The 24,198-nt window shown below is 52.5% G+C and overlaps 1 protein-coding gene and 1 pseudogene across 2 annotated transcripts in view; both read right to left on the minus strand.

Moving 5' to 3' along the window:
* LOC306808787 (protocadherin gamma-A5-like) overlaps nucleotides 1-23,876 on the minus strand; it is a 32,530-nt gene extending 8,654 nt beyond the window's left edge. The window contains exon 1 of the mRNA XM_079319765.1: nucleotides 21,400-23,876. Within this exon, the coding sequence (XP_079175891.1) occupies nucleotides 21,400-23,865 (2,466 nt within the window). The 5' untranslated portion in view covers nucleotides 23,866-23,876. The remainder of the gene's footprint in view (nucleotides 1-21,399) is intronic.
* LOC306808867 (protocadherin gamma-A2 pseudogene) lies at nucleotides 922-10,266 on the minus strand (annotated as a pseudogene). Its single transcript has 2 exons — nucleotides 7,357-10,266; nucleotides 922-1,176 (listed from the first exon to the last, which is right to left on the minus strand). The product of its transcript is annotated as a protocadherin gamma-A2 pseudogene (transcript).
* Nucleotides 23,877-24,198: the final 322 nt, after the last annotated feature.

Genomic DNA, 24,198 nt, shown 5'->3' on the forward strand with positions numbered 1-24,198 from the left:
TAGATCCTGTGTCAGCATCTGTCGCCCGCACCTGCAGCACCAGCGAACCCACCGCCAGATTCTCCGGCACTCGCGCCTCGTAGAGGCTTTTACTAAACACCGGCGGGTTGTCGTTGGCGTCTGTCACACTGACCCGTATCTGGACAGCCCCGGACCTCTCCGGTTCCCCACCGTCCACTGCTGTCAGTACCATCTCAACTGAACTTTGCTTCTCTCGGTCCAGGGCTCTCTCCAGTACTAATTCCGGCTGCTTGTTTCCATCGGGGTTCTCCTTTAAGGCCAGAGAAAAGGACGGGTTGCTGTCGAGCACGTAACTCACCAGTGAGTTACTTCCAATGTCCGCATCTCGGGCCATCTCCAGGGAAAAACGAGCACCGGGAAGCGTCCATTCACCAATCTCGAGGTCCAGAGCAGCCTTGCTGAAGACTGGAGAGTTGTCGTTCACGTCCTCAATGGCCACCTCGACGCGGAAAATGTTCAGCGGGTTGTACACCAGCGCCTCGAAGCTGACAGAACACGTCGCAGATGCGCCGCACATCTCCTCCCGGTCCAGCCTCTCGTTCACGTACAGGTTCCCGTTCTCCTCATTCACTGTGAAGTATTTCAGCTGCTTCTTCCTCGACTCAGCCTGCAGCTTGCGCGCCGGCAGCTCGTCCGCGCTGAGCCCCAGGTCCCGCGCCAGCGGCCCCACGAGCGAGCCTCTGCCCAGCTCCTCGGGGATGGCGTAGCGGACCCGCTCGGCCGCCGCCCGCCACCACACGCACAGCAGCACCGCGCCCAGCAGCGCTCGCCCGCCGCCCGGCCCGAGCCTCTGCCGCCGCCTCACCGCCATTCTCTGCCGCCACAGCTCGCCGCGCTCCTGCCTCCTGCCGCTGCCCTGCCTCCCTTGCAGCCGCTCTCGCCACACACCGCACGCACCGCTCACAGGCAGCGCAGCCAGCCCGCTCGGGCCGCCTCGGACGCCGCTGCTCCCCGCCAAGGGCCGCCTCTCGCCGCCTCTCGCCGCCTCTCGCTGCCGCTGCCGCTGTGTCCGGCGCCGGGCGAGCGAGCAGCCTGCGGGGGCAGGACGCTGCGGCGGCGGCGGCTCCAGCGCCGCTCGGCGGCGGCCAACAGCGACACCCGGAGGCGCCGCCGCGTCACTGCAGCCGCCGCACGGCCGCGCTCAAGGGGGCCCGGCTTTGGGCGGGGCTCAGCGCCCGCACCGGATCCGGGATCGCTCCTCCGCCGCAAACCGCGAGCAAAGAAACACTGGCTAATCTCGACTCCAAGGCATTTCTATCTGACATGTGCATTCGGATGCTTTTATGGCATTATTTGTGTCACATTTGACAGTTGCAAGCAAACATTGATGGGAGGGAATCCAGCTGCTCTTTATAAAACACCTTCACATCTAGTGCAGCAGAAAGCAATAATATAGGGATGATTTGAAGAGTTTTCTCGCACTTTGTCACATAATGTTTTGTTCCTTTCCTTGTCTGGGATGAATTAATTTGGGATATAGATCAACTTAAAGCAATGCAATAAACCCCTATGGAAGGATAGCTGAATAACGTATACTCTACTATTTCTGACTCATTGAAGTTTCTTATTCTGCATCTCCATATCTGAGTTTCTGACAATAGAAAGCGCAAAGTAATGCTTGGTTCTTCATACAGCTAAACAGTGTCTTCAGTTTTCAACTTAAACTTTTCTTTAAAGGTCATTTAATCCACACCTCTGCCATAAACAGGAATACTTTGTGATAGACTTGAACGTTGGAGGCACATCCAAAACTGTTCTGGGCAAAACATTCCATATTCTGACAACCCACACTCTAAAGTATTCTTCTAATCAAAATCTCCCTTCTTTTAGTTAAAACACTTGTGTGCTGTCCTATGACCACTGGCCCTGGTAAAAACTGCTGTGTTCATATTTTATAAAAGCTTATTATTAAATTTCAATAGAAAAAAAATCAAAAGGGTACATACAGATATCTTTTCTCCATACTTGAAGATGTAAACTCCTTCAGTGTTTCCACAGAGAAGAGATGTTCCAACCCTCAGATCATTCCCATGATTCTTCTGGGAACACTAGCATGTCCATTTAGGATATTGGCCAAGGATCTCCATGCAATCTATGCTCTCATATAAGGATTTAAAGGGGGTGAAGAACCACCTTGGGCCTGCTGGGCAGAATACTTGTTATGCAGTGCAGAACATAATTTGAGCAGCAGACGACCATTGGCAGCTCATGTCCAATGTTATCACCCACCAAGAACTCAAAGTACTTCTCTGCAAAGCTGTTCCCTAAACCCTGCTCTCTGTTAAAACTGGGGATTGCATTGCCCTAAACCAGGTGCAGGACCTTGCCCTTTGCCCTGTTCAACACCATCATGGTTGCATGGGGTCACTTCTCCACCCCATTCTTCGTTTCTGCCCTCTCGTGAATCAATTCAAATTTGTGTTGCTAAAAATTATCTGAAAGTGCGCTCAATTCCATTGTGGATGAAGGTACTAAACTGGTCACTACTGGAAAGTACTGGTCCCAGGAAGGACCCTTGAGGGCAACACAAGTTACTGATTTCCACCTGCACATTGAGCCACTGTCTGTGACTCTTTGGAGGTGACTCTCCAGACTGTTCCTCAGCCATTTCACAGCCTCCAGATGATTGCCCAGAATGTTATTCTGAGTGATGACGTGGGGGACACTGCACACATTCTCCCACTGGCCCCTGGACTGTTCATGGAAACCTTGGCTGGGCTGGGTGGCCACTCTGCAGTTGGAGGACTGCAGCAGAGATGCTTCTGCATTATTACACTACACACAAAAATGTTCTGGGTGAGCACACATGTGCTTAGGAAACCTTCTTCTTTACAGCTGTACACATCACAGGTGTGTGTGGGGGAACTGCACCTGCACTTTGACAATTGGGACAGAGGAGACCTTCCACAAAAATCAGACACACTGGGGTTAAGCTCATGACAACAAGTGATGCAAGAGTTAGAAACACATACAAATTAACAGATGCAATAACATCCTGAAGGTCTCACTTGCTCTAAAGAAGCAACTCAAATCACACCACACTCCATCAGGCACAGGCTTGTCTTATCTGTGACACATGACGAGCAAGGGTATGAACGAGTTCTCCAGCCTCACACACTGAGCTCCCCTGCCTTCTTTTTCTTCTCTCCATGCAATTTGAACGTTTTCTTGTTACTTCTTGCTGGTCAAGTTTATCATGAGATGATAATGTACTACAGGCACACCCGGAAGTGAGGTGCATTTCCTCACCACCATTATGATAGGGACCTGAAGGATTCTAAAGCACATAAACGATAACCATACTAAAAGATCAGCAGTCATCCAAGGGAGAATAGCTCATCAAGCCATTTGATTAAAGGGAATCTCCTCCCTGTTGTAACCTCACACTCTTTTCCACCAAGATGCAATGTCTACTAAAGTCATATTTACATCTATTTCTCCCAACAGTAACAGAACACAGAATCGCTCTTGCATCTCTTGCCTTCGACTCCCACAGGAACAAGATCCAGAGACAATAACACACCACACATTGCTACGAAATATAGGTTGGTGATAATAGTAAATACACCCACTTACAGAGTAAATCACGGGAAAAAAAATGCAGAAAAAAAGCTGCAAAAAACCCTAAATCATGAATGACACAAAGCAGGAAAGCATTAGGACAAGTTGTTAGAGAATCTCACAGTGAAGTATCGACTGCAAGCCTTAAAATTAATCCCTGAGAGCATCTGTAAGATAATGGGGTCTCAAGCTATAAGGGAGGCCCTAAAGGCTTATACTTAAGTCTAGGTTGGGGGGTTCATTTGAAAAGTTAATTACTCCTCTTCTCAACAACTTCTTGTGCTGCGTGGCCTGCTTACCCTGCAGAATTATTAAACCATCATTTTAAACAGATTCTCATCGGCCTCTTGCTCAAGTTAAATCTTCTCATAGATTTCAACAGAATCTCTCATTGCTTCTGCTTCCTATTCTTCCTATTCCCCCCACACACAATTCTTCCCTAAGTGGTTGTAGGAAAGATTTTCTGAAAAACAACTGTCATTGTTTCAAATAGATAATTACAGACCAGTACAGTGAAAACAAGCTGCCACCTTCCTGAAAACAAAGGCCCGAAAATTATTGGAATCACGAAGTGGAATTACTCTGAAGAAATTCTACATCACAGTCTTGCTTAGAGATACAGATGAATAATGGAAGTTTCACACAGGACTAATTAGCTGTTCTAGCCAAGAATTAGGGTTCTACAAGAACGGTTACCATGGAAAATGTTATTGTTGGAGGACTGTCTTTGTCTTTCATGGCAGAGAAACCACAGCCAGAACAGAACAGAAATGTCACTCGCCTTGGCACCAAGCACCAAATCAAACTATTTCTCAACCAAACCCACACTGAGTCACCGATTTTCCTGACACAGAACTGAGCTCTCACCCTCCTCACTTTGCATTCACAGCCTTTAGTTTCACCATCAACATATACCAAAAGTTTGGTTGTACATTGGCCATAGAGTAAAGAACACCTCGAGGAAACATATATTTACTAAGTGGTATTTGTTTATCGAAATATTCAAGGTCAGGTTGAATGGGACTCTGATCAACCTGGTCTGGTGGAAGATCACCCTGCCCATGGCAGAGCAGTTGGAACAAGATGATCTTTAAGGTCCTTTTCAACAAAAAATATTCTGTGATTCTGTGTTGAACATCGTGAGTCTCTGATTACATGTATGGCTTCAAGGATCAGAGTTTCTCTGCCTGCTGGATAATTATGTTTTGGAGTTTGCAGCATTGTCCAGCATAATGAGGATCAGCATCACTCCTTGAAAAAAATCCAAGCTAAGAAGCAAAAAGCAATGCAATCCAAACCAAAAGTCAAAAAATAACCCTACATCAAGCCAGTCAAGCATGGGAAAATGCCAGAATATTATCAATCATGGCCTCACATTTCAAATTGTGCCAACTGTAGTATACACACGACACAGGAAACTCAATTGTAACTGATACACAGGAGGCCTCACATGAGAGCTCACTACATAGACTCAACACAGTCATTTCCTTCTTGCATAAGAAGAGGATGAAAAAGCTTGGAACCAAAGCAGTGGGCCTCATCCAACTACTCTAGGACAAACAGACACAATTCATACATTCATTTTGAGCTATATTCACAGTGAAATCCAGCACCAGCCCTGGCTCTGGATAGACAGACTTCTCTCTGACGAAACGTAACGTGAAAGCAAATTTTGCATACAGACATCATTAGAAGAAAAGCTCTGTGCACAGCTTCTCTCATCCCAAGCATCACGACTAAGATTATTCTGTTCCTCCCCATTATACAAACAAGTGGAAAGTGCTTTATAGACCATAAATTATTAACAGCTGTGTCAAAGACCCAGCCATCCAAGCATCAGCTCAAAGGCAACATCCCCATTCTTCAGCACATGGAGTCCTCACGAGAGGAGTGAGGAGGTGTGACTGCTCCTCTTAATGCAAAAGAATATGGAACCCAAACTAGGCCATTTGAGTCCAAACCACACAATATAAAATCATTAGACACCTCCTGACTTGTTTTCATATGGCCAGCAACAGCCCAGAGGATGAACAAAACTCATGCCAGTTCTGCAGCAGCATCTCCTCACACACCATACCCCCAACACTCCCCCCTAACCCTTCACAGCTCACATGGTTATCACCAATCTTCAGAATTTAGAGGTACTCCATCAAAAGGAACGTTGCAGAGGTAATATCTCCTAACCATGGATATTTGATTTTTCACCCAAGCCATGCGACAAGAAAAAGCTTTCATTACACAGAGATTTTAAAAAATCATGTCTATGAAAGTCTCTCTCTTTTCCCCTATAAATAGGAAAGAACTATCTTCAGATCATCAGAAGAGTGAGACAGAAAATTAACAACTGCAAAATTGAAGAGCTCACAACAATGTTCCGAGTTATATAACTCAGAGTATATTATTAAAATAACATTGTTTATAGGCACTGAATACATCACTCGCTCTTCCCATACGGCATCTTCCATAAGTACAAAATTTATCTTTTAAGTAACACAATTATGATGACATGCAAATACTTTGTAAGAACCTCCCAAGGTTCACCCTGCTGCTGGAATACAGATCTTCTAGGCAATCGCTTTGGGAAGAAAAACCTCACAATACTTTATACTAGAAACAGGAACTGTACACGAAGCAGAGGAAGACATTTCCTTGAGTCTTTCAGTAGTCATTCACACACAGGTCACATGACTCAAATTTACAACCCTTCACATCGTCCATAGTGTCCCTTCACCCATACATCTTAAAAACATGTGACACTGGAGACCCAATTCTTCAGATCATTTTACTTCCCAACACCAGTTCCACACAGATATCTTTACATCTCTGTACCATGGAAGCCACATTTGCCTGCACACTGAAATTCTGTGAAAAGACTTCACAGGTCTGAAAGGAAAAGCTGAGCAGACTTCCAAGAGACACTGATTCAGAGAATACCTGCACTGTGGGAGTTCAGCCCACCTTGTATCTCCTTCTGCACCGTTAATCTCTCCCTTCCCATCCAGGCAATTCTCTTGCCATGGTAAATATTTTTAGACAAAGCTCTTGCAGCTGCATTTGACATGGTTCTCCCATAAAAACCAGACACAGACAAAGAAGGGCCGCCATTCTTCCTGCACATGCAGCCACCCACAGGTTTGAAAAGATTCACAACTTCAGGAGGACCCCTCATCTTCACAACAGGCAAACAGAAATCATCAAGGACCACTTGTTGCCTGGGACAAAGATAAAAGCTCACAGGACTGGATGACACAAAGCCTTTTCCTGCTGACCTCTGACATGTATCATGCAGAACAATAAAGGCTGATAACAATATGAACATAAATTCCTCGGAAAGCCCTGAGAATTTTGACCAAAAAACTCCGCTTATTCAAGCACATGCGTCGTTGGGAAGACACATGAGGCTGACAAAAAGGTGAATTTCTTCATAAAGGGATACATCAAATCAGAAGATCTAATACTATCAGGAATGCAGATCCTACACAGCATAGGTGACATAGGGGAAGAATATCTGGAACCTGGTCAGTACTCAAACTTGCATCCAAACGAACAACCAGCCAACAGCAGTGGTGTCCCTCCTCCCTTCTTCATTAATTGGAAAGCTGACGACAGACCCCATGATCACCGAACGACAGCAAGCGGCACCAGCCTTCAGAAGGTGACCGCAGAAAACCTGACCTTGCTTTTAAGCAAAATCTCCTGTGATAGCCAGAGGACATGGAGGGGAAAGAGAACAGCATGAGAAAGTGTGGTAGAGAAAAAAACAGAGAAACTCACCGAGGGAGCAGCGGGATCGACGGGGAGGGCGCCGGCAGGGTCCTCGTCGCCCAGCAGCGGCGCGGGCTCGTCGGGCAGCGGCCGGGCCGGGAGGGTGTCGCAGCAGCTGCCGCTGGCCGAGAAGCGCATCTGGCTCTTGCGCGAGTCGGCCGTGAGCGACACGTCGTGCGAGTAGGACTGCAGGAAGGCGCGCACGCCGTCGATGCCCACGAAGTGCGAGACGGGCACGCCGCGCAAGGCGCCGCCGGCGGGCGGCAGCAGCTGCTGGCGGCGCCAGCGGCGCAGGCGCAGCGCCAGCAGCAGCAGCAGGAAGGCGACGAAGAGGCAGGAGACGGCGGCCACGGCCAGCACGAGCCAGCGCGTCAGGCTCACGGCCTCAGGCTCGCCCGGCGCCGCCGCCTCGTCGGCCGCGCTGCCCAGCTCGGCCAGCAGCTCGGCCACGCTCTCGGCCAGCACCACGCTCAGCGTGGCCGTGGCCGACAGCGCCGGCCGCCCGTGGTCCTTCACCACCACCACCAGGCTCTGGCGCGCCGCGTCGCGGGCCAGCGGCGAGCGCGCCGTGCGCACCTCGCCGCTGTGCAGCCCCACGCGGAACAGCCCCGGCTCCGTGGCCTTGGCCAGCTCGTACGACAGCCACGCGTTCTGACCCGCGTCCGCGTCCACCGCCACCACCTTGGCCACCAGCGCGCCCGCCTCCGACCAGCGCGGCGCCAGCTCCACGCCCGACCACGCGCCGCCCGAGCCCGAGCCCGCCCGCAGCGCGGCCGGCGGCGGGTACAGCACCTGCGGCGCGTTGTCGTTCTCGTCCACGACCAGCAGCAGCACCGACACGTTGCTGCTCAGCGCCGGCGCGCCGCCGTCCTCCGCACGCACCCACAGCCGCAGCTCGCGCACCTGCTCGTAGTCCAAGGAGCGCAGCGCGTACAGCGCGCCCGTCTCCGCCTGCACCGACACGTACGACGACAGCGGCGCGCCCCGCACCCGCCCCTCCGACAGCCGGTAGCGCACGCGCGCGTTCTGCCCCCAGTCCGCGTCCGTCGCGCGCACCGTCAGCACCAGCGCGCCCGCCGCGTTGTTCTCCGCCAGCCGCGCGCTGTAGCGCTCCTCCGCGAACACCGGCGCGTTGTCGTTCACGTCCAGCACGCGCAGCGCCAGCACCGCGCTGCTCTGCAGCGCCGGCGACCCGCCGTCGGTCGCCCGCACCGTCACGTTGTACTCCGACACCTGCTCTCGGTCCAGCTCTCTCGCTGTCACTACGCTGTAGTAGCTGCCGTGGGAGCTCTGCAACCTGAATGGGACATCCCCATCGAGCGAGCAGCGCACCACGCCGTTGGTCCCCGAGTCTCGATCACGTACGTGCAGCAGGGCTACGACCGTCCCGGATGGGGAGTCCTCAGAGATCTCACCCAATGCCGATGATATTGTCACTTCAGGGGCATTGTCATTGACGTCTGTCACTAAGATCGTGACTTTAGCCTCATCGAATAGCTCTCCGCCATCCCGTGCTTCCACCCCCATTTCGAGTGAGGAAATTTCCTCGAAATCCAAGTTCTTCTTCAGGGTTATTTCTCCTGTCTTTGATTCAAGGTGAAAGAGTTCGGAACCCCTTTCTGAAATTCTATGAAAATTGTATTTCACTTGTGCGCTAGGCCCCTCGTCGGCGTCCGTGGCCGTGAGGGTTACAAGGACGGAGCCCACGGGCACGTCCTCGGGCACACGCACCGTGTACTCCGCCTGGCTGAACACCGGCGCGTTGTCGTTCGCATCCACCACCGTCACGCGGATCCGAGCCGTGCCCGTCCGTGCCGGATCGCCGCCGTCCATTGCCTTCAGCACCAGCTCGTGAAACGCCGCCTCCTCCCGGTCCAGCGCCTTCGCCAGCACCAGCTCGGGACGCTGATCGCCGCCGGGTCCCGCCTGCACGGCCAGCGAGAAGTGCTCGTCACCGCTCAGCTCATAGTTCTGTAGGGAATTCCGGCCCGAGTCTGGATCGTGAGCATCTGGCAGAGGGAACCGCGCCCCCGGGGTTGTCATCTCACTCATCCTCTTTTCCACGTCCATTTCCTTGAAGCTGGGTGCATTGTCATTAATGTCTGTGATTTCTACTTCGATTTCATAAAACTTCATTTCCCCCTCCACTATCAGCTCACAGCGCAGCACGCATTGCTGAACATTCTCGCACAGCTGCTCTCTGTCGATCCTCTCCGCCGTCATTAAATGTCCCGTCTTCCCGTGCAGAGCAAAATACTGCGTCCGATCTCTTTCTATTAAGCGAAAGCCACGATCACCTAGCGCCGGCATCTGCAGCCCCAGGTCCTTGGCCACGTCGCCCACGAACGAGCCCTTGGGCATCTCCTCGGGTATTGAGTAGCGCAGCTGCCCCCACGCCGCCTCCCACGCCGCCAGCAGCATCACCCAGAGCAGAGCTCGCTGCCGCCGGCCCCAGCGCCTTCCCGCTACGGACATCCCCGCCGAAACTCCCATCACCGCTTTCAATTCAAGCTTTTATTCGGTGTTCCCGGCTGCTTTCCCTAGCCTTTTTGCCTCCCTGCAGAACGGCTCTGCAGAGCGAGGACGATCGCACACCGCCCGCCGCTGATCCTGTCGGGTAGCCAGCAACCGATGGAGTCGTTCCGCAGCGGGCGGGGCTGCAGCGCTCCGAGCTTCCTCCCGCTCCTCTCGGTCAACAGCGGCGCCCGCAGCCAAATCCCGGCACTGCAGCACCGAGCGCCGTGCTCCTGCCTTGCTACATTATGGGGAAAGTCGCCACGGAGAAGTAGCTTTTCGTCCAGCCTCATCTCCTGCCTCCGCATTTCTCCCGCCGATCTCTGCTTTGATCCGACAGGGCATTCGGATCGAGAGGCAGACAAAACGATTCATCGCTTTGTTTCTTTAACCACACGGGAAACCAATCACATAATAATTCCATTATATGTGAATTGTAACGCATTTTTCTCATTTTACCCGTTACCTTATTGTTAGTCTTCTCCTTCTTATTTAAAAGCACCTACAACTTTGGTGTCGGCAAGAAAATGTGAAGATACCACATCCCGAAAAAACAGAGCTGTCAGCTTCATTAACACAAGTGGGACGAGAACAACTGCATGATTCCTTAAGTCAGGAACCTAATTGCTACAGGATTGAATTACACGTCCAAATAAAGATACAGCTTAAACTCTCAAAGGAAAGTTTAACGCTCCAAATCTTTGATACCACTTCCTGAAATAAACCGAATATTTCCTTAGTTCATACAGATTTACATCTAATCAAAGCATTCTATGTTTCCTTTTTTTCTGAAAGCGTTGTGTAAAGCCTTGAAGATCCTAAGTAAACTATTCATCTAAGTATGCATGAATCGAGTCGGCACGATATGTTTTCAAGAAAATAATATAGAAACGCAGAACCAAAGTTCAGCTCTTAAGTCTGTGCTGATCACTAAACAATGTGCAAATAATTCAAGTGCCTAAATCGTCGCCTGGCCAATCTCCCTGATATGTGACCCCTCCGTATCTCAGTTGTCCACCCTAGTAAAGAGAGTGGTAAATATTTGCTATTCTCCATATACCTGAGTTCTCCTAAATCCCCCAAACTCACTATGTAAAGAAGATAGAGGAGAAGTCTCTGAAGCAGAAATCATTCATCACTCTCACCAGTGTACGGAATAAAGACCAAGAAGAGCAAAACAGAACGAACTGCCAGCATAAAAGAAGCCATCTAGTCCCACTACCGTAATCCCCCACAAAACGGGCAAAAATCTCTTTGTTTCCTAAGTTTGGAGAATGGAACTGTCCACATCCATTTCCTTTCTAAACCAAACAGGTACAGACAAAGATTAAGGAACTGGTTTGCATAAAGCTCTACACGAGGTTCAAGCACGCTTTTTCTGGAGAAATCAGTCAAGAAGAAAAGATCTCCAACAACAAGCACCAGAGCTCTGTATTTTCTCCTCGACTCCGTCATGCAGAATCAGCCGTTCTGCTTCCATAGAATACGAACCTGCTTTCAGTACTAGCAATATATCCTAATTTATAGACTATAAGTGTAGAAGACAAAACCTCTCTGCTGAACTTGAAATTTTGAACAAAGAGGAATCATGTCTATACGACTCTCCTCCATACATAGACTCCGTGATAGACCATTCCACATTTCCATCCACCACGGAGTAAGGAAAGTGCAACTGACAAACACAAGACACCAGGAAACATGGCAAACCACAGCTACTACCACAAAGTGGAATTGTACTCAAAGCAATTCAGCTGAAGCTTTTACCAAGGAGAAATCAAAACACTTCGCGCCTGAGACGCAAATGAGGACTCCCAACTAATACCAACCAGAGAAAAACAGGGCTAATCGGGCAACATTTCGGAAAGCCATAAATAAAGAAGCAGCTCACGCTATACAGACCTGCGGAGCGTCGGGATCGGCAGGCACCTCTCCCTCGACAGCGTTGCAATTCGGGTTCGGTTTCTCGCAGTCATCCCCGCCCAGAAGCTCCTCCGCCGACAGCACGGGTACCGGCGGCGGCGGCCAAGCGGCCTCGGGCGCGGCGCGGGCCGGCGCCGCCACGCACAGGTTGTAGGAGTAGGGCAAGGTGCCCTCGCAGAAGTCGGCCGGGAAGGCGGCACCGGCCAGCGAGAAGCGCTGCGCGCCCAGGCAGCGCAGCACGGCGGGCGGCCCGGCCCGGCGCAGCCGCGCCAGCACGGCCAGCGCCACGCTCAGCACCAAGAGCGCCGACAGCAGCGCCAGCGCCAGCACCAGGTAGAACTGCAGCTCGGCCGCCGCCGCCGCCTCGGCGCCCGCCGGCCGCTCGCTCAGCTCCGGCAGCGCCTCCTGCAAGCTCTCGGCCAGCACCACGTGCAGCGTGGCCGTGGCCGACAGCGCCGGCTGCCCGTGGTCCTTCACCACGGCCACCACTCGCTGCTTGGCCGCGTCCCGCTCGGACACGGCGCGCGCCGTGCGCACCTCGCCGCTGTGCAGCCCCACGCGGAACAGCGCCGGCTCCGACGCCTGCACCAGCTCGTACGACAGCCACGCGTTGCGCCCCGCGTCCGCGTCCACCGCCACCACCTTGGCCACCAGGTAGCCGGCCTCGGCCGAGCGCGGCACCACCTCGAACGCCGCCGCTGCCGGACCCTCTCCCGCCGACACCGCCGCCGCGCCGCCCGCCGCCGGCCAGAGCACCCGCGGCGCGTTGTCGTTGCGGTCCAGCACGAAGACGCGCACCGTGGCCGTGGAGCTGCGCGCCGGCGCGCCGCCGTCCTGCGCCCGCACCGCCACCCAGAACTCGCGGCACTGCTCGTAGTCCAAGGAGCGCTGCGCGTACAGCGCGCCGCTCCGCGCCTCCCCCGCCACGGGCGGCGCCGCGCCCGCCGCGCCCGCGCTGCCGCCCGCCAGCCAGTAGCTCACGCGCCCGTTGGCGCCCGCGTCCGCGTCCCGCGCCTGCACGCGCAGCACCAGCGCGCCCGCCGCGTTGTTCTCCGCCACGTACGCGCTGTACGCCGCCTCCTCGAACACCGGCGCGTTGTCGTTCACGTCCGACACCTCCAGCACCAGCTCCGTGCTGCTCCACAGCGCCGGCCTGCCCCGGTCCCGGGCCACCACCGTCACGCGCTGCTCGGACGCCTGCTCGCGGTCCAGCGCGCTCGCCGTCACCACCTTGTACGAGCCGCCCGGCGACGCCACGATCGACAGCGGCGCCTCGCCCGACAGCTCGCACGACACCTGACCGTTCTCGCCTGAGTCCGGATCGTTCACATTCAGCACGGCCACCACGGTGTCCACTGGCGCGTCTTCGGGCACGGGACTCGAGAGCGACAGAATTGTGATCTCGGGCGCGTTGTCATTCTCGTCAGTGATGTCGATCTGCACTTCGCAGTGATCGGTGAGCCCGCCGCCGTCTGTTGCCTCCAGGTCGAAGACGTATTTACTCTTGTCCTCGAAATCGAGGGCACTCACTGTCCTGACCTCACCAGTATCTCTCTCGACAGCGAATAACTCCGTCACAGTGTCCGGGACGCTGCTAAAGGAGTAGGAGACTCGCCCATTGGAGCCGACATCAGCATCCGTGGCCTCCACCCGCAAAACCACAGACCCCACTGGCAGGTTTTCTGACACTCGCACCTCATAGACGCCTCTACTAAACACGGGCGGGTTGTCGTTGGCGTCTGTCACATTGACCTGAATCTGGACAGCCCCGGACCTTGCGGGTTCCCCACCATCTACTGCTGTCAGTACCAACTCAAAGGAACTCTGCTTCTCACGGTCCAAAGCTGTCTCCAGCATTAATTCTGGTTGCTTTTTTCCACCCGGCTTTTCTTTCATGGACAGTGAGAATGACGGGTTGCTGTTGAGCTGGTAAGTTAGCAACGAATTCCTTCCTACATCAGCATCTCGCGCAACCTCCAGGGGAAAACGAACACCTGGAACTGTCCATTCTCCAATCTCGAGCGGCAAGACAGACTTGCTGAAGGTCGGGGAGTTGTCATTCACGTCCTCGATTGACACATCAACGTGGAAGACGTTCAGCGGGTTGTGCACCAGCACCTCGAAGCTGACAGAACAGGTCGCCGAATCGCCGCACATCTCCTCCCGGTCCAGCCTCTCGTTCACGTACAGGTTCCCGTTCTCCTCATTCACTGTGAAGTATTTCAGCTGCTTCCTGCCGGCAGACGCCACCTGCAGCTTGCGCGCCGGCAGCTCGTCCGCGCTGAGCCCCAGGTCCCGCGCCAGCGGCCCCACGAGCGAGCCTCTGCCCAGCTCCTCGGGGATGGCGTAGCGGACCCGCTCGGCCGCCGCCCGCCACCACACGCACAGCAGCACCGCGCCCAGCAGCGCTCGCCCGCCGCCCGGCCCGAGCCTCTGCCGCCGCCTCACCGCCATTCTCTGCCGCCACAGCTCGCCGCGCTCCTGCCTCCTGCCGCTGCCCTGCCTCCCTTGCAGCCGCTCTCGCCACACACCGCACGCACCGCTCACAGGCAGCGCAGCCAGCCCGCTCGGGCCGCCTCGGACGCCGCTGCTCCCCGCCAAGGGCCGCCTCTCGCCGCCTCTCGCCGCCTCTCGCTGCCGCTGCCGCTGTGTCCGGCGCCGGGCGAGCGAGCAGCCTGCGGGGGCAGGACGCTGCGGCGGCGGCGGCTCCAGCGCCGCTCGGCGGCGGCCAACAGCGACACCCGGAGGCGCCGCCGCGCCACTGCAGCCGCCGCACGGCCGCGCTCAAGGGGGCCCGGCTTTGGGCGGGGCTCAGCGCCCGCACCGGCTCCGGGATCGCTCCTCCGCCGCAGAAACCAAGGGCAGAAACTCTTCCTTAATTCGACTCCAAGGTATTTCTATCTGACATGTGAAGTAAGATGCTTTTAGGGCATTCTTTGGAGTCACACTGAACAGTCACAAGCTAATATTAATGACAGGTCAGTAAAAAATGGAATTCAACTGCTCTCGGTAAAATCACAGTGCATCTACAGAAACAATAAATGATAGTATAGGGAAGACTTCAAGAGCTTTCTCGCACTTCGTCTCCCGTCTTGTCCTCTCCTTTTATTGTATGGGATGAATTAATTTGAGATATAGATAAGCCTAAAGAAATGTGAGCAACCCCAATGCAAAGACAGCAGAATAACCTTTACTCTTTTGTTTCTGACTCATTGAAGTTGTTTCAAGTGCATCTCCATATGTGAGTTCCTGACAATGGAAAGTGAAAAGCAGTGCTGAGTGCTTCATAGAGCTACACGATATTTTCAGTTTACAACTTAATGTTTTTTTTAAAAATCATTTAATCTCCACTTCTGTCATAAGCAGGAACATTTTCTGCTGAATTTGAATGTTGGAGGCATATCCAAAACTGGTCCGGGCAAAACATTCCATATTGTCACAACTCAAACTATAAAGCATTCTTCTAATCAAAACCCCCCCTTCTTTTAGTTAAAACACTTGTCTCCTGTCCTATGACCACTGGGCCTGGTAAAAACTGCTGTGTTCATATTTTCTAAAAGCTTATTAGTAAATTTAAATTGAAAAAAAAAAAAAACACCTAACCTTCCAAAGGGCGCATACAAATATTTTTTCTCCATACTTGAAGATGTTAACTCCTTCAGTGCTTCCACATAGATGTTCCAACACTCAAATAATTCCCATGATTTTTCTGGGAACACTAGCATGTCCATTTAGGATATTGGCCCAAGATCTCCATGCAGTCTATGCTATTATATAAGGATTTAAAGTGGGTGAAGAACCACCTTGGGCCTGCTGGGCAGAGTACTGGTTATGCAGTGCAGGACACAATTTGAGAAGCAGGTGCCAATTGGCAACTCATGTCCCACCTTATCACCCACCAAGAACCCAAAGTACTTCTCTGCAAAGCTGTTCCCTAAATCCTTCTCTCTGTTTAAACTGAGGATTGCTCTAAGCCAGGTGCAGTGCCTTGACCTTTGCCCTATTCAACTCCAGGATGTTTGCATGGGGCCACTTCTCCAGCCCATCCCTCTTTGGCATCTCTGCCCTCTCGTGAATCAACTCAGATTGGTGTCATCTGCAAATTGTCTAAAGGTGCACTCAACCCCATTGTCCATGAAGGTACTAAACTGGTCACTACTGGAAAGTACTGGTCCCAGGAAGGACCCTTGAGAGACAACACAAGATACTGATTTCAGTGGCACATTGAGCCACTGTCTGTGACTCTTTGGAGGTGACTCTCCAGACTGTTCCTCAGCCATTTCACAGCCTCCAGATGATTGCCCAGAATATTCTGGGTGATGACATGTGGGACACTGCACACGCTCTCCCACTGGCCCCTGGACTGTTCATGGAAATCTTTGTGCTGGGTGGCCACTCTGCACTTGGAGGACTGCAGCAGAGATGCTTTTGCACTATTACACTACAAAACCAAAATATTTCTGGGTGAGCACAAATGTGCTTAGGAAACCTTTCTCTTTACAGCTGTAAACATCACAGGTGTGTGTGTGGGAACTGCACCTGCACTCTGACAATTGGGACAGAGGAGACCTTCCACAAAAGATCAGACACACTGGGGTTAAGCTCATGACAAGAAGTGATGCGAGAGTTAGAAACATGTGTAAATTAACAGATGCAATAACATCCTGTAGGCCTCACTTGCTTTACAGAAGCAACTCAAATCACAGCACACTCCATCAGGCACAGTCTTGTCTTATCTATGACACATGACGAGCAAGGGAATGAACGAGTTCTTCTCCAGCCTCACACACTGAGCTCCCCTGCCTTCTTTTCCTTCTCTGCCATGCAACTGGAAGGTTTTGCTTATCTCTCCTTGATGCTCACATTTATCATGAGAGGATAATGTACTACAGGCACACCCAGAAGTGAGGTGCATTTGCTCACCACCATTATGATAGGGAACTGAAGGATTCTAAAGCACACAAATAATAAAAAAACATACTAAAAGATCAGCAGTCATCCAATGGAGAATGGCTCAACAAATCTTTGGATTAAAGGGGATCTCCCCCCTTTCTTCATCACACACTATTTTACACAAAGATGCAATGTCTACTAAAGTCATATTTACATCTATTTCTCCCAACAGTAACAGAACAGAGAGTCACTCTCATATCTCCTGCCTTCCACTCCCACTGGAATAAGAGCCAGAGACTATAAGACACCACACATTACTTCAAAAGATATGTTGTTGATAAGAGTAAACACACCCACTTAAGAAGAAAATCAAGGAAAAAAAAGAAAACAAAAATAAAAAAACAAAACATGAATCAAATAAGGCAGGGAAGCATTAGAACAGGTTTTCAGAGATGCTCACAGTGAAGTTCTAGGCCTTGATTTCAGGCCTTCAAATTAATTTTTGAGAGCACCTGGAAATTACTGAGGTATCAATCTGTAAGGGAGGTGTGAGAGTCCATCCGAGCCTCTCGTCTGTCTCTGCCCAACGACCCTCGCCTGAGGCCTGTGCTGGCCAGGGATGGGAGGAACGCCAAGTGACTGTTCTGCAGGTGGTGCCGACCAGGACTGGTTTCTCATGACAACTAGTCATGGGACGCTGACTCAACAAAGCTCCCACAGACGGAAGAACAATGGACTGGTCAGTATGGCCTGCCCTGCGTGTGTCCATAACAACAAAGATGGTTTGATGTGCCTTGAAACGTCATGTTTTCACCTGTTCCTCAGGGTAACGATCTCCACATACAGTAGTCCATAAATCTTCCCACCTTTTGGCCAGAAGCCACTCGCTTTGGGAAAGGACTATAAAAGTGACTTTCTCAGAGGAGACCCCTGAGATCTCCCCAGACGGCAACAGACATCTACTGGCTGGCTCCACGAGGATTCGTCTCCCCGTCTTGGTAGCTATAATCCTGACCCCCCCCCTCTCTTTCTCTATCTCTCTCTCTCTGTCCCACTATCACATTTTGGTTGGCACTAAATAAAGTGCATTTCTGTAAAAGTAAAATGGTTTTGTCCCCTGCTGTGTCTTTTGCGCCTGTGATCCATAAAAGAACCACTCACGACTCCCACCTGGGATGAGTGGATCGTGACAGGAGGTCCTAAAGGCTTACACTGAAGAACAGGATAAGGGAACTCTTTTGGAGAAGTAATTATCTCCTTACCATCTTCATATACTGCATGGCCTGATCACCTTGCACAATTATTAAACCATCATTTTCAACTGGTTCTTATCAGCCTCTTTCTCAAATTATTCTCCTGACATGTCACACCAAATACCCCTATCGTTTCTACTTCCTATTCTTCCTATTCCCCACAAACATAATTCTTTCCAGCTGGCTGAAGGAAAAGATTTCCTCAAAAACAAGAGTCACTGTTTCAAATTTAAAAGCACTGACAAGGACAGTGAAAAGGAGCTGCAACCTTCTTGGAAACAAAGGCTTGAATCAAAGTGGAATTGCAACTCTGAAGCAATTCTACATCAAAATGTTGCATAGAGACACAGATGGATAATGGAGGTTGCACACGGGATTAATTGGCTATTCTAGACAAGAATAAGGGGACGACAAGAACAGTTACTATGGAAAATGTTATTGATGGAGAACTGTCATTTGGTTTCATGTAAGAGAAAACACGATCAGAACAGTACAGAAATGGCACTGGCCTTGGCACCAAGCATTAAATCAAACTATTTCTCAGCCAAACCCACATTGAGTCACCGATTTTCCTGACACAGAACTGAGCTCTCACCCTCCTCACTCTGTATTCACAACCTTTAGTTTCACCATCAACATATACCAAAAGTTTGGTTGTACATTGGCCATAAAGAAAAGAACACCTTGGGGAAACATATATTTATGAAATGATATTTGTTTATCGAAATATTCAAGGTCAGACTGGATGGGCTCTGAGCAACCTGGTCTGATGGAAGATTTCCCTGCCCATGGCAGATCAGTTGTTACAAGATGATCTTTAAGGTGCTTTTTAACAAAAAACATTCTATGATTCTGTGTTTCTATGAGTCTATGATTACATGTCCAGCTTGAAGGTATGGAGGAGAAATTCTCTGCGTGCTGGATAATTATGTTTTGGAGATTGCAATGTTGTCAGGCAAAAAGAGGATCGACTTCACACCTTAAAAATAAATTGAAGCAAACAAAAAAACAAACAATCCAGCTCAAAGAAAACCTCCAAAACACCTTAATTAACCCAGTCAAGGATTGGAAAACACCAACAGAGTATCAATCATGGCCTCACATTTCAGATTGGGTGAACTGCAGTGTACACACAGAACAGGAAACTCAATTGTAACTGATACACAGGAGGGCTCACACAAGAGCTCACTACAGACCCAACACAGTCATTTCCTTGCATAGAAAGACAAAGAAAAACCTGGAACCACAGTTGTGAGGTTCATCTCACAACTCTAGGACAAACAGACACAATTCATTCATTCATTTTGAGCTGTATCACAGTGAACTCCAGCACCAGCCCTGGCTCTGGATAGACAGACTTCTCTCTGTCCAAACATAACATGAAAGCTAATTTTGAAAAAAAAAAAAAAAATTCGTAGAAAAGCTCTGTGCACAGCTTCTCAGACACCAGGCAGCAAAACCAAAATTATTCTGTTCATCCCCATTATACGAACAAGTGGAAAGTGTGTTATAGACCATAAATTATTAACAGCTGTGTCAAAGACCCAGCCATCCAAGCATCAGCTCAATGGCAACATCCCCATTCTTCAGCACATGGATTCCTCACAATATGTGTAACTGCCACCCTTGATGCAAAAAATATAGAACCCAAACTAGGCCATTTGAGGCCAAAACACATAATATAAAATCATAAGACTCCTCTTGACTCATCTTCATGAGGACAGCAACAGCTCTGAGGACGAACAAAACTCATGCCAGGTCTGCACCAGCACCTCCTCACATAACACACCCCTAACACCTCCCCCTAACCCTTCAGAGCTCACATGGTTATCACAGATTTTCAGAATTTACAGAGATTCTACCAAAAGGAAGGTTTCCCAAGCAATATTTCCTTACCATGCATATTTGATTTCTTGCCCTAGCCGTGCAAAACCAAACAGCGTTTATTAAAGAGACATTTTAAAGAAAGATGTCTATGAAGGTCTCTCTCTTTTCACCTGTAAATGGGAAAGAACCATCTTCAGATCATCAGATGAGAGAGACAGAAAGTGAACATCTGTAGAAATGAAGAGCTCACAACAGTGAGCTGGGTTATGCAGCTCAGAGTAGATGATTAATAACGTTGTTTATAGACACTGAATACATCTCTTACTCTTCCCATATGGCATCTTCCATAAACACAAAATTAAAATTTTAGGTTAATACATTATGATGTCATGCAAATAATTAGCAAGGACCTCCCAGGGTTGTCCCAGCTGTTGGAATACAGATTTCTAGACAATTCATTTGAGAAGAAAAACCTCACATTGCTTCATAGTAGACATAGGAACTGTACAGGGAACAGAGGAAAACATTCCCTTGAGCCTTCCAGCAGACATTCATACACAGTTCACAGGACTCAAATTTCCAACCCTTCACATCATCCCTGGTGTTCTTTTACCCATATATCCTATAAACATGTGACAGTCGAGGCACAGTTCTTCAGATATTTTTTCTTCCCACCACCAGTTCCACACAGATATCTTTACAACTCTGCACCATGGAAGCTACATCTGCCTGCTCACTGAAATTGTGTGAAGAGACTTCATAGGTCTGAAAGGAAAAGGTGAGCAGACTTCCAGGAGACACTGAGTCAGGGAATATTTGCACTGGGGGAATTCAGCCCAACTCACATCTCCCACTGCACCTTGAATCTCCCTGTCTAGGTAATTCCCTTGCCATGCTAAATATTTTATAGCCAAGGCTCATCCAGCTGCATTTGACATCGCCCTACCATAAAAACAAAAAAGAGACAAAGAAGTGTCGTCATTCTTCCTGCACATGCAGCCACCCACAGGTTTGCAAAGAGTCACAACTTCAAGATGGTCCTTCATCTTCTCAACAGGCAAACAGAAATCATCAAGGACCACTTGTGGTCTGGCCCAATCCATTGTTGGGGACAAAGATCAAAGCATGGATGACACAAAGACTTTTTCTGCTGACCTCCACTATCTATCATGCAGAATGATATAGGCAGAGAACAACATTCGCAGAAGTTCCACGCAAAGCCATCACCGTTTTCTTTGACCCAATCAACTTATTCAAGCACATGTGCTGCTAAAAAGGTGAATTTCTTACTAACGCAATACATCAAATAAGATCTAATACTAACAGGAACACAGCTGCTACAGAAGCACAGGAGACATACAAGAAGAATACCTGGGACCTGATCAATACCCAAACTTCTGATCTAAAGAAGAACCTGCCAACAGCAGCCTTCTCCCTCCTTCCTTAGTCACTAACTGGAAAGCTGAGGGCTTAACCCAGGTCCACAAAAGGACAGCAAAAGGATCAATCCTTCAGAACGTCATCGAAGGAAACTTTATCTTGCTTCTAAGCAAAATCTCCTATGCAAGCAACACAATAGGCGGGGAAAGTACAGGTAAGCATCAGGGGGAAACGTCGTGGAGAAAATCTGAACAGAGAAACTCACCGAGGGAGCAGCGGGATCGACGGGGAGGGCGCCGGCAGGGTCCTCGTCGCCGAGCAGCGGCGCGGGCTCGTCGGGCAGCGGCCGGGCCGGGAGGGTGTCGCAGCAGCTGCCGCTGGCCGAGAAGCGCAGCTGGCTCTTGCGCGAGTCGGCCGTGAGCGACACGTCGTGCGAGTAGGACTGCAGGAAGGCGCGCACGCCGTCGATGCCCACGAAGTGCGAGACGGGCACGCCGCGCAAGGCGCCGCCGGCGGGCGGCAGCAGCTGCTGGCGGCGCCAGCGGCGCAGGCGCAGCGCCAGCAGCAGCAGCAGGAAGGCGACGAAGAGGCAGGAGACGGCGGCCACGGCCAGCACGAGCCAGCGCGTCAGGCTCACGGCCTCAGGCTCGCCCGGCGCCGCCGCCTCGTCGGCCGCGCTGCCCAGCTCGGCCAGCAGCTCGGCCACGCTCTCGGCCAGCACCACGCTCAGCGTGGCCGTGGCCGACAGCGCCGGCCGCCCGTGGTCCTTCACCACCACCACCAGGCTCTGGCGCGCCGCGTCGCGGGCCAGCGGCGAGCGCGCCGTGCGCACCTCGCCGCTGTGCAGCCCCACGCGGAACAGCCCCGGCTCCGTGGCCTTGGCCAGCTCGTACGACAGCCACGCGTTCTGACCCGCGTCCGCGTCCACCGCCACCACCTTGGCCACCAGCGCGCCCGCCTCCGACCAGCGCGGCGCCAGCTCCACGCCCGACCACGCGCCGCCCGAGCCCGAGCCCGCCCGCAGCGCGGCCGGCGGCGGGTACAGCACCTGCGGCGCGTTGTCGTTCTCGTCCACGACCAGCAGCAGCACCGACACGTTGCTGCTCAGCGCCGGCGCGCCGCCGTCCTCCGCACGCACCCACAGCCGCAGCTCGCGCACCTGCTCGTAGTCCAAGGAGCGCAGCGCGTACAGCGCGCCCGTCTCCGCCTGCACCGACACGTACGACGACAGCGGCGCGCCCCGCACCCGCCCCTCCGACAGCCGGTAGCGCACGCGCGCGTTCTGCCCCCAGTCCGCGTCCGTCGCGCGCACCGTCAGCACCAGCGCGCCCGCCGCGTTGTTCTCCGCCAGCCGCGCGCTGTAGCGCTCCTCCGCGAACACCGGCGCGTTGTCGTTCACGTCCAGCACGCGCAGCGCCAGCACCGCGCTGCTCTGCAGCGCCGGCGACCCGCCGTCGGTCGCCCGCACCGTCACGTTGTACTCCGACACCTGCTCTCGATCCAGCTCTCTCGCTGTCACCACGCGATAGTAATCGTCAAAAGACTTCTCCAGCCGGAACGGGACATCCCCGTCGAGGGAATAGCGCACCTCGCCATTCGCCCCCGAATCTCTGTCCTGCACGTGCAGCAGGGCCACGACAGTTCCCGATGGGGCGTCTTCAGAGATCTCACTAAGTGCCGACCGGACGGAAATCTCCGGCACGTTGTCGTTTACATCTGTCACAGTAACCACGACTTTCGTCGTGTCAAAATGGCCTCCCTCATCATATGCCTGCACCTCCAATTCGTAAGAATCTCCTTCTTCGTAATCCAGGCTCAGTAACAGTCTGATCGCTCCCGTTTCACTGTCCAGCTGGAAAGTCTGCGAGGATTTCTCTGTGATTTTCTTAAACGCGTAATTAACTTCCCCGTTCACCCCCTCGTCGGCGTCGGTGGCCGTGACGGTGACGAGGACGGAGCCCACTGACACGTCCTCGGGTACACGCACCGTGTACTCCGCCTGGCTGAACACCGGCGCGTTGTCGTTCACATCTACCACCGTCACGCGGATCCGAGCCGTGCCCGTCCGTGCCGGATCGCCGCCGTCCATCGCCCTCAGCACCAGCTCGTGAAACGCCGCCTCCTCCCGGTCCAGCGCCTTCGCCAGCACCAGCTCGGGACGCTGATCGCCGCCGGGGCCCGTTTGCACGGCCAGCGAGAAGTGCTCGTCGCCACTCAGCTCGTAGCTCTGCAGGGAATTCCGGCCGAAATCCCGATCATGAGCGTCGGGAAGTGGAAACCGCGACCCCGCGGCTGTCGTTTCGATAACTTTCACCTCTGCTTCAATATCTCGGAAGCTGGGGGGATTGTCATTTATATCCGTGATTTCCACCTGGATTCCGTACACCTGCATTTCCCCCTCCACTATCAGCTCACAGCGCAGCACGCATTGCTGCACATTCTCGCACAGCTGCTCTCTGTCGATCCTATCCGCCGTCACTAAATGTCCCGTCTTCCCGTGCAGAGCAAAATACTGCGTCCTACCTTCAGAGACAATGCGGGCGCCCCGGTCTCGGATCTCAGGCAGTTGTAGCCCTAGGTCCTTGGCCACGTCGCCCACGAACGAGCCCTTGGGCATCTCCTCGGGCACCGAGTAGCGCAGCTGCCCCCACGCCGCCTCCCACGCCGCCAGCAGCATCACCCAGAGCAGAGCTCTCTGCCGCCGCCCCCAGCGCCTGCTCGCCGCACACATCTCGGTAGCGTCACTGCCGGGTCCACAACAGGGCCTGCAGCTTCTCGGCGCAGACTTGGAGGCGACTTCTTCTTCCCAAGGGTCCCTCCGTTTTCCTTCAGCACTTTTTCTCTCTGCGGCGGTTCTCTCAGACCGCTCGGCCGCCGAGCCAGGCACCGAGCAACGACCGAGTCTGCCCGCAGCGGGCGGGGCTGCAGCGCTCCGAGCTCCTTTTCGCTCCTCTCGGTCAACAGCGGCGCCCGCAGCCTCCTCCCGGCACTGCAGCACCGAGCGCTGCCCGCCCTGCCTTGCACACGGGAGGCTCTCGGCGGCGGCAGAGCCGTCACTGAGCCG

This window comes from Erithacus rubecula (genome assembly GCF_903797595.1).
Source record: "Erithacus rubecula genome assembly, chromosome: 16".
In the NCBI taxonomy this organism is placed as follows: Eukaryota; Metazoa; Chordata; class Aves; order Passeriformes; family Muscicapidae; genus Erithacus; species Erithacus rubecula.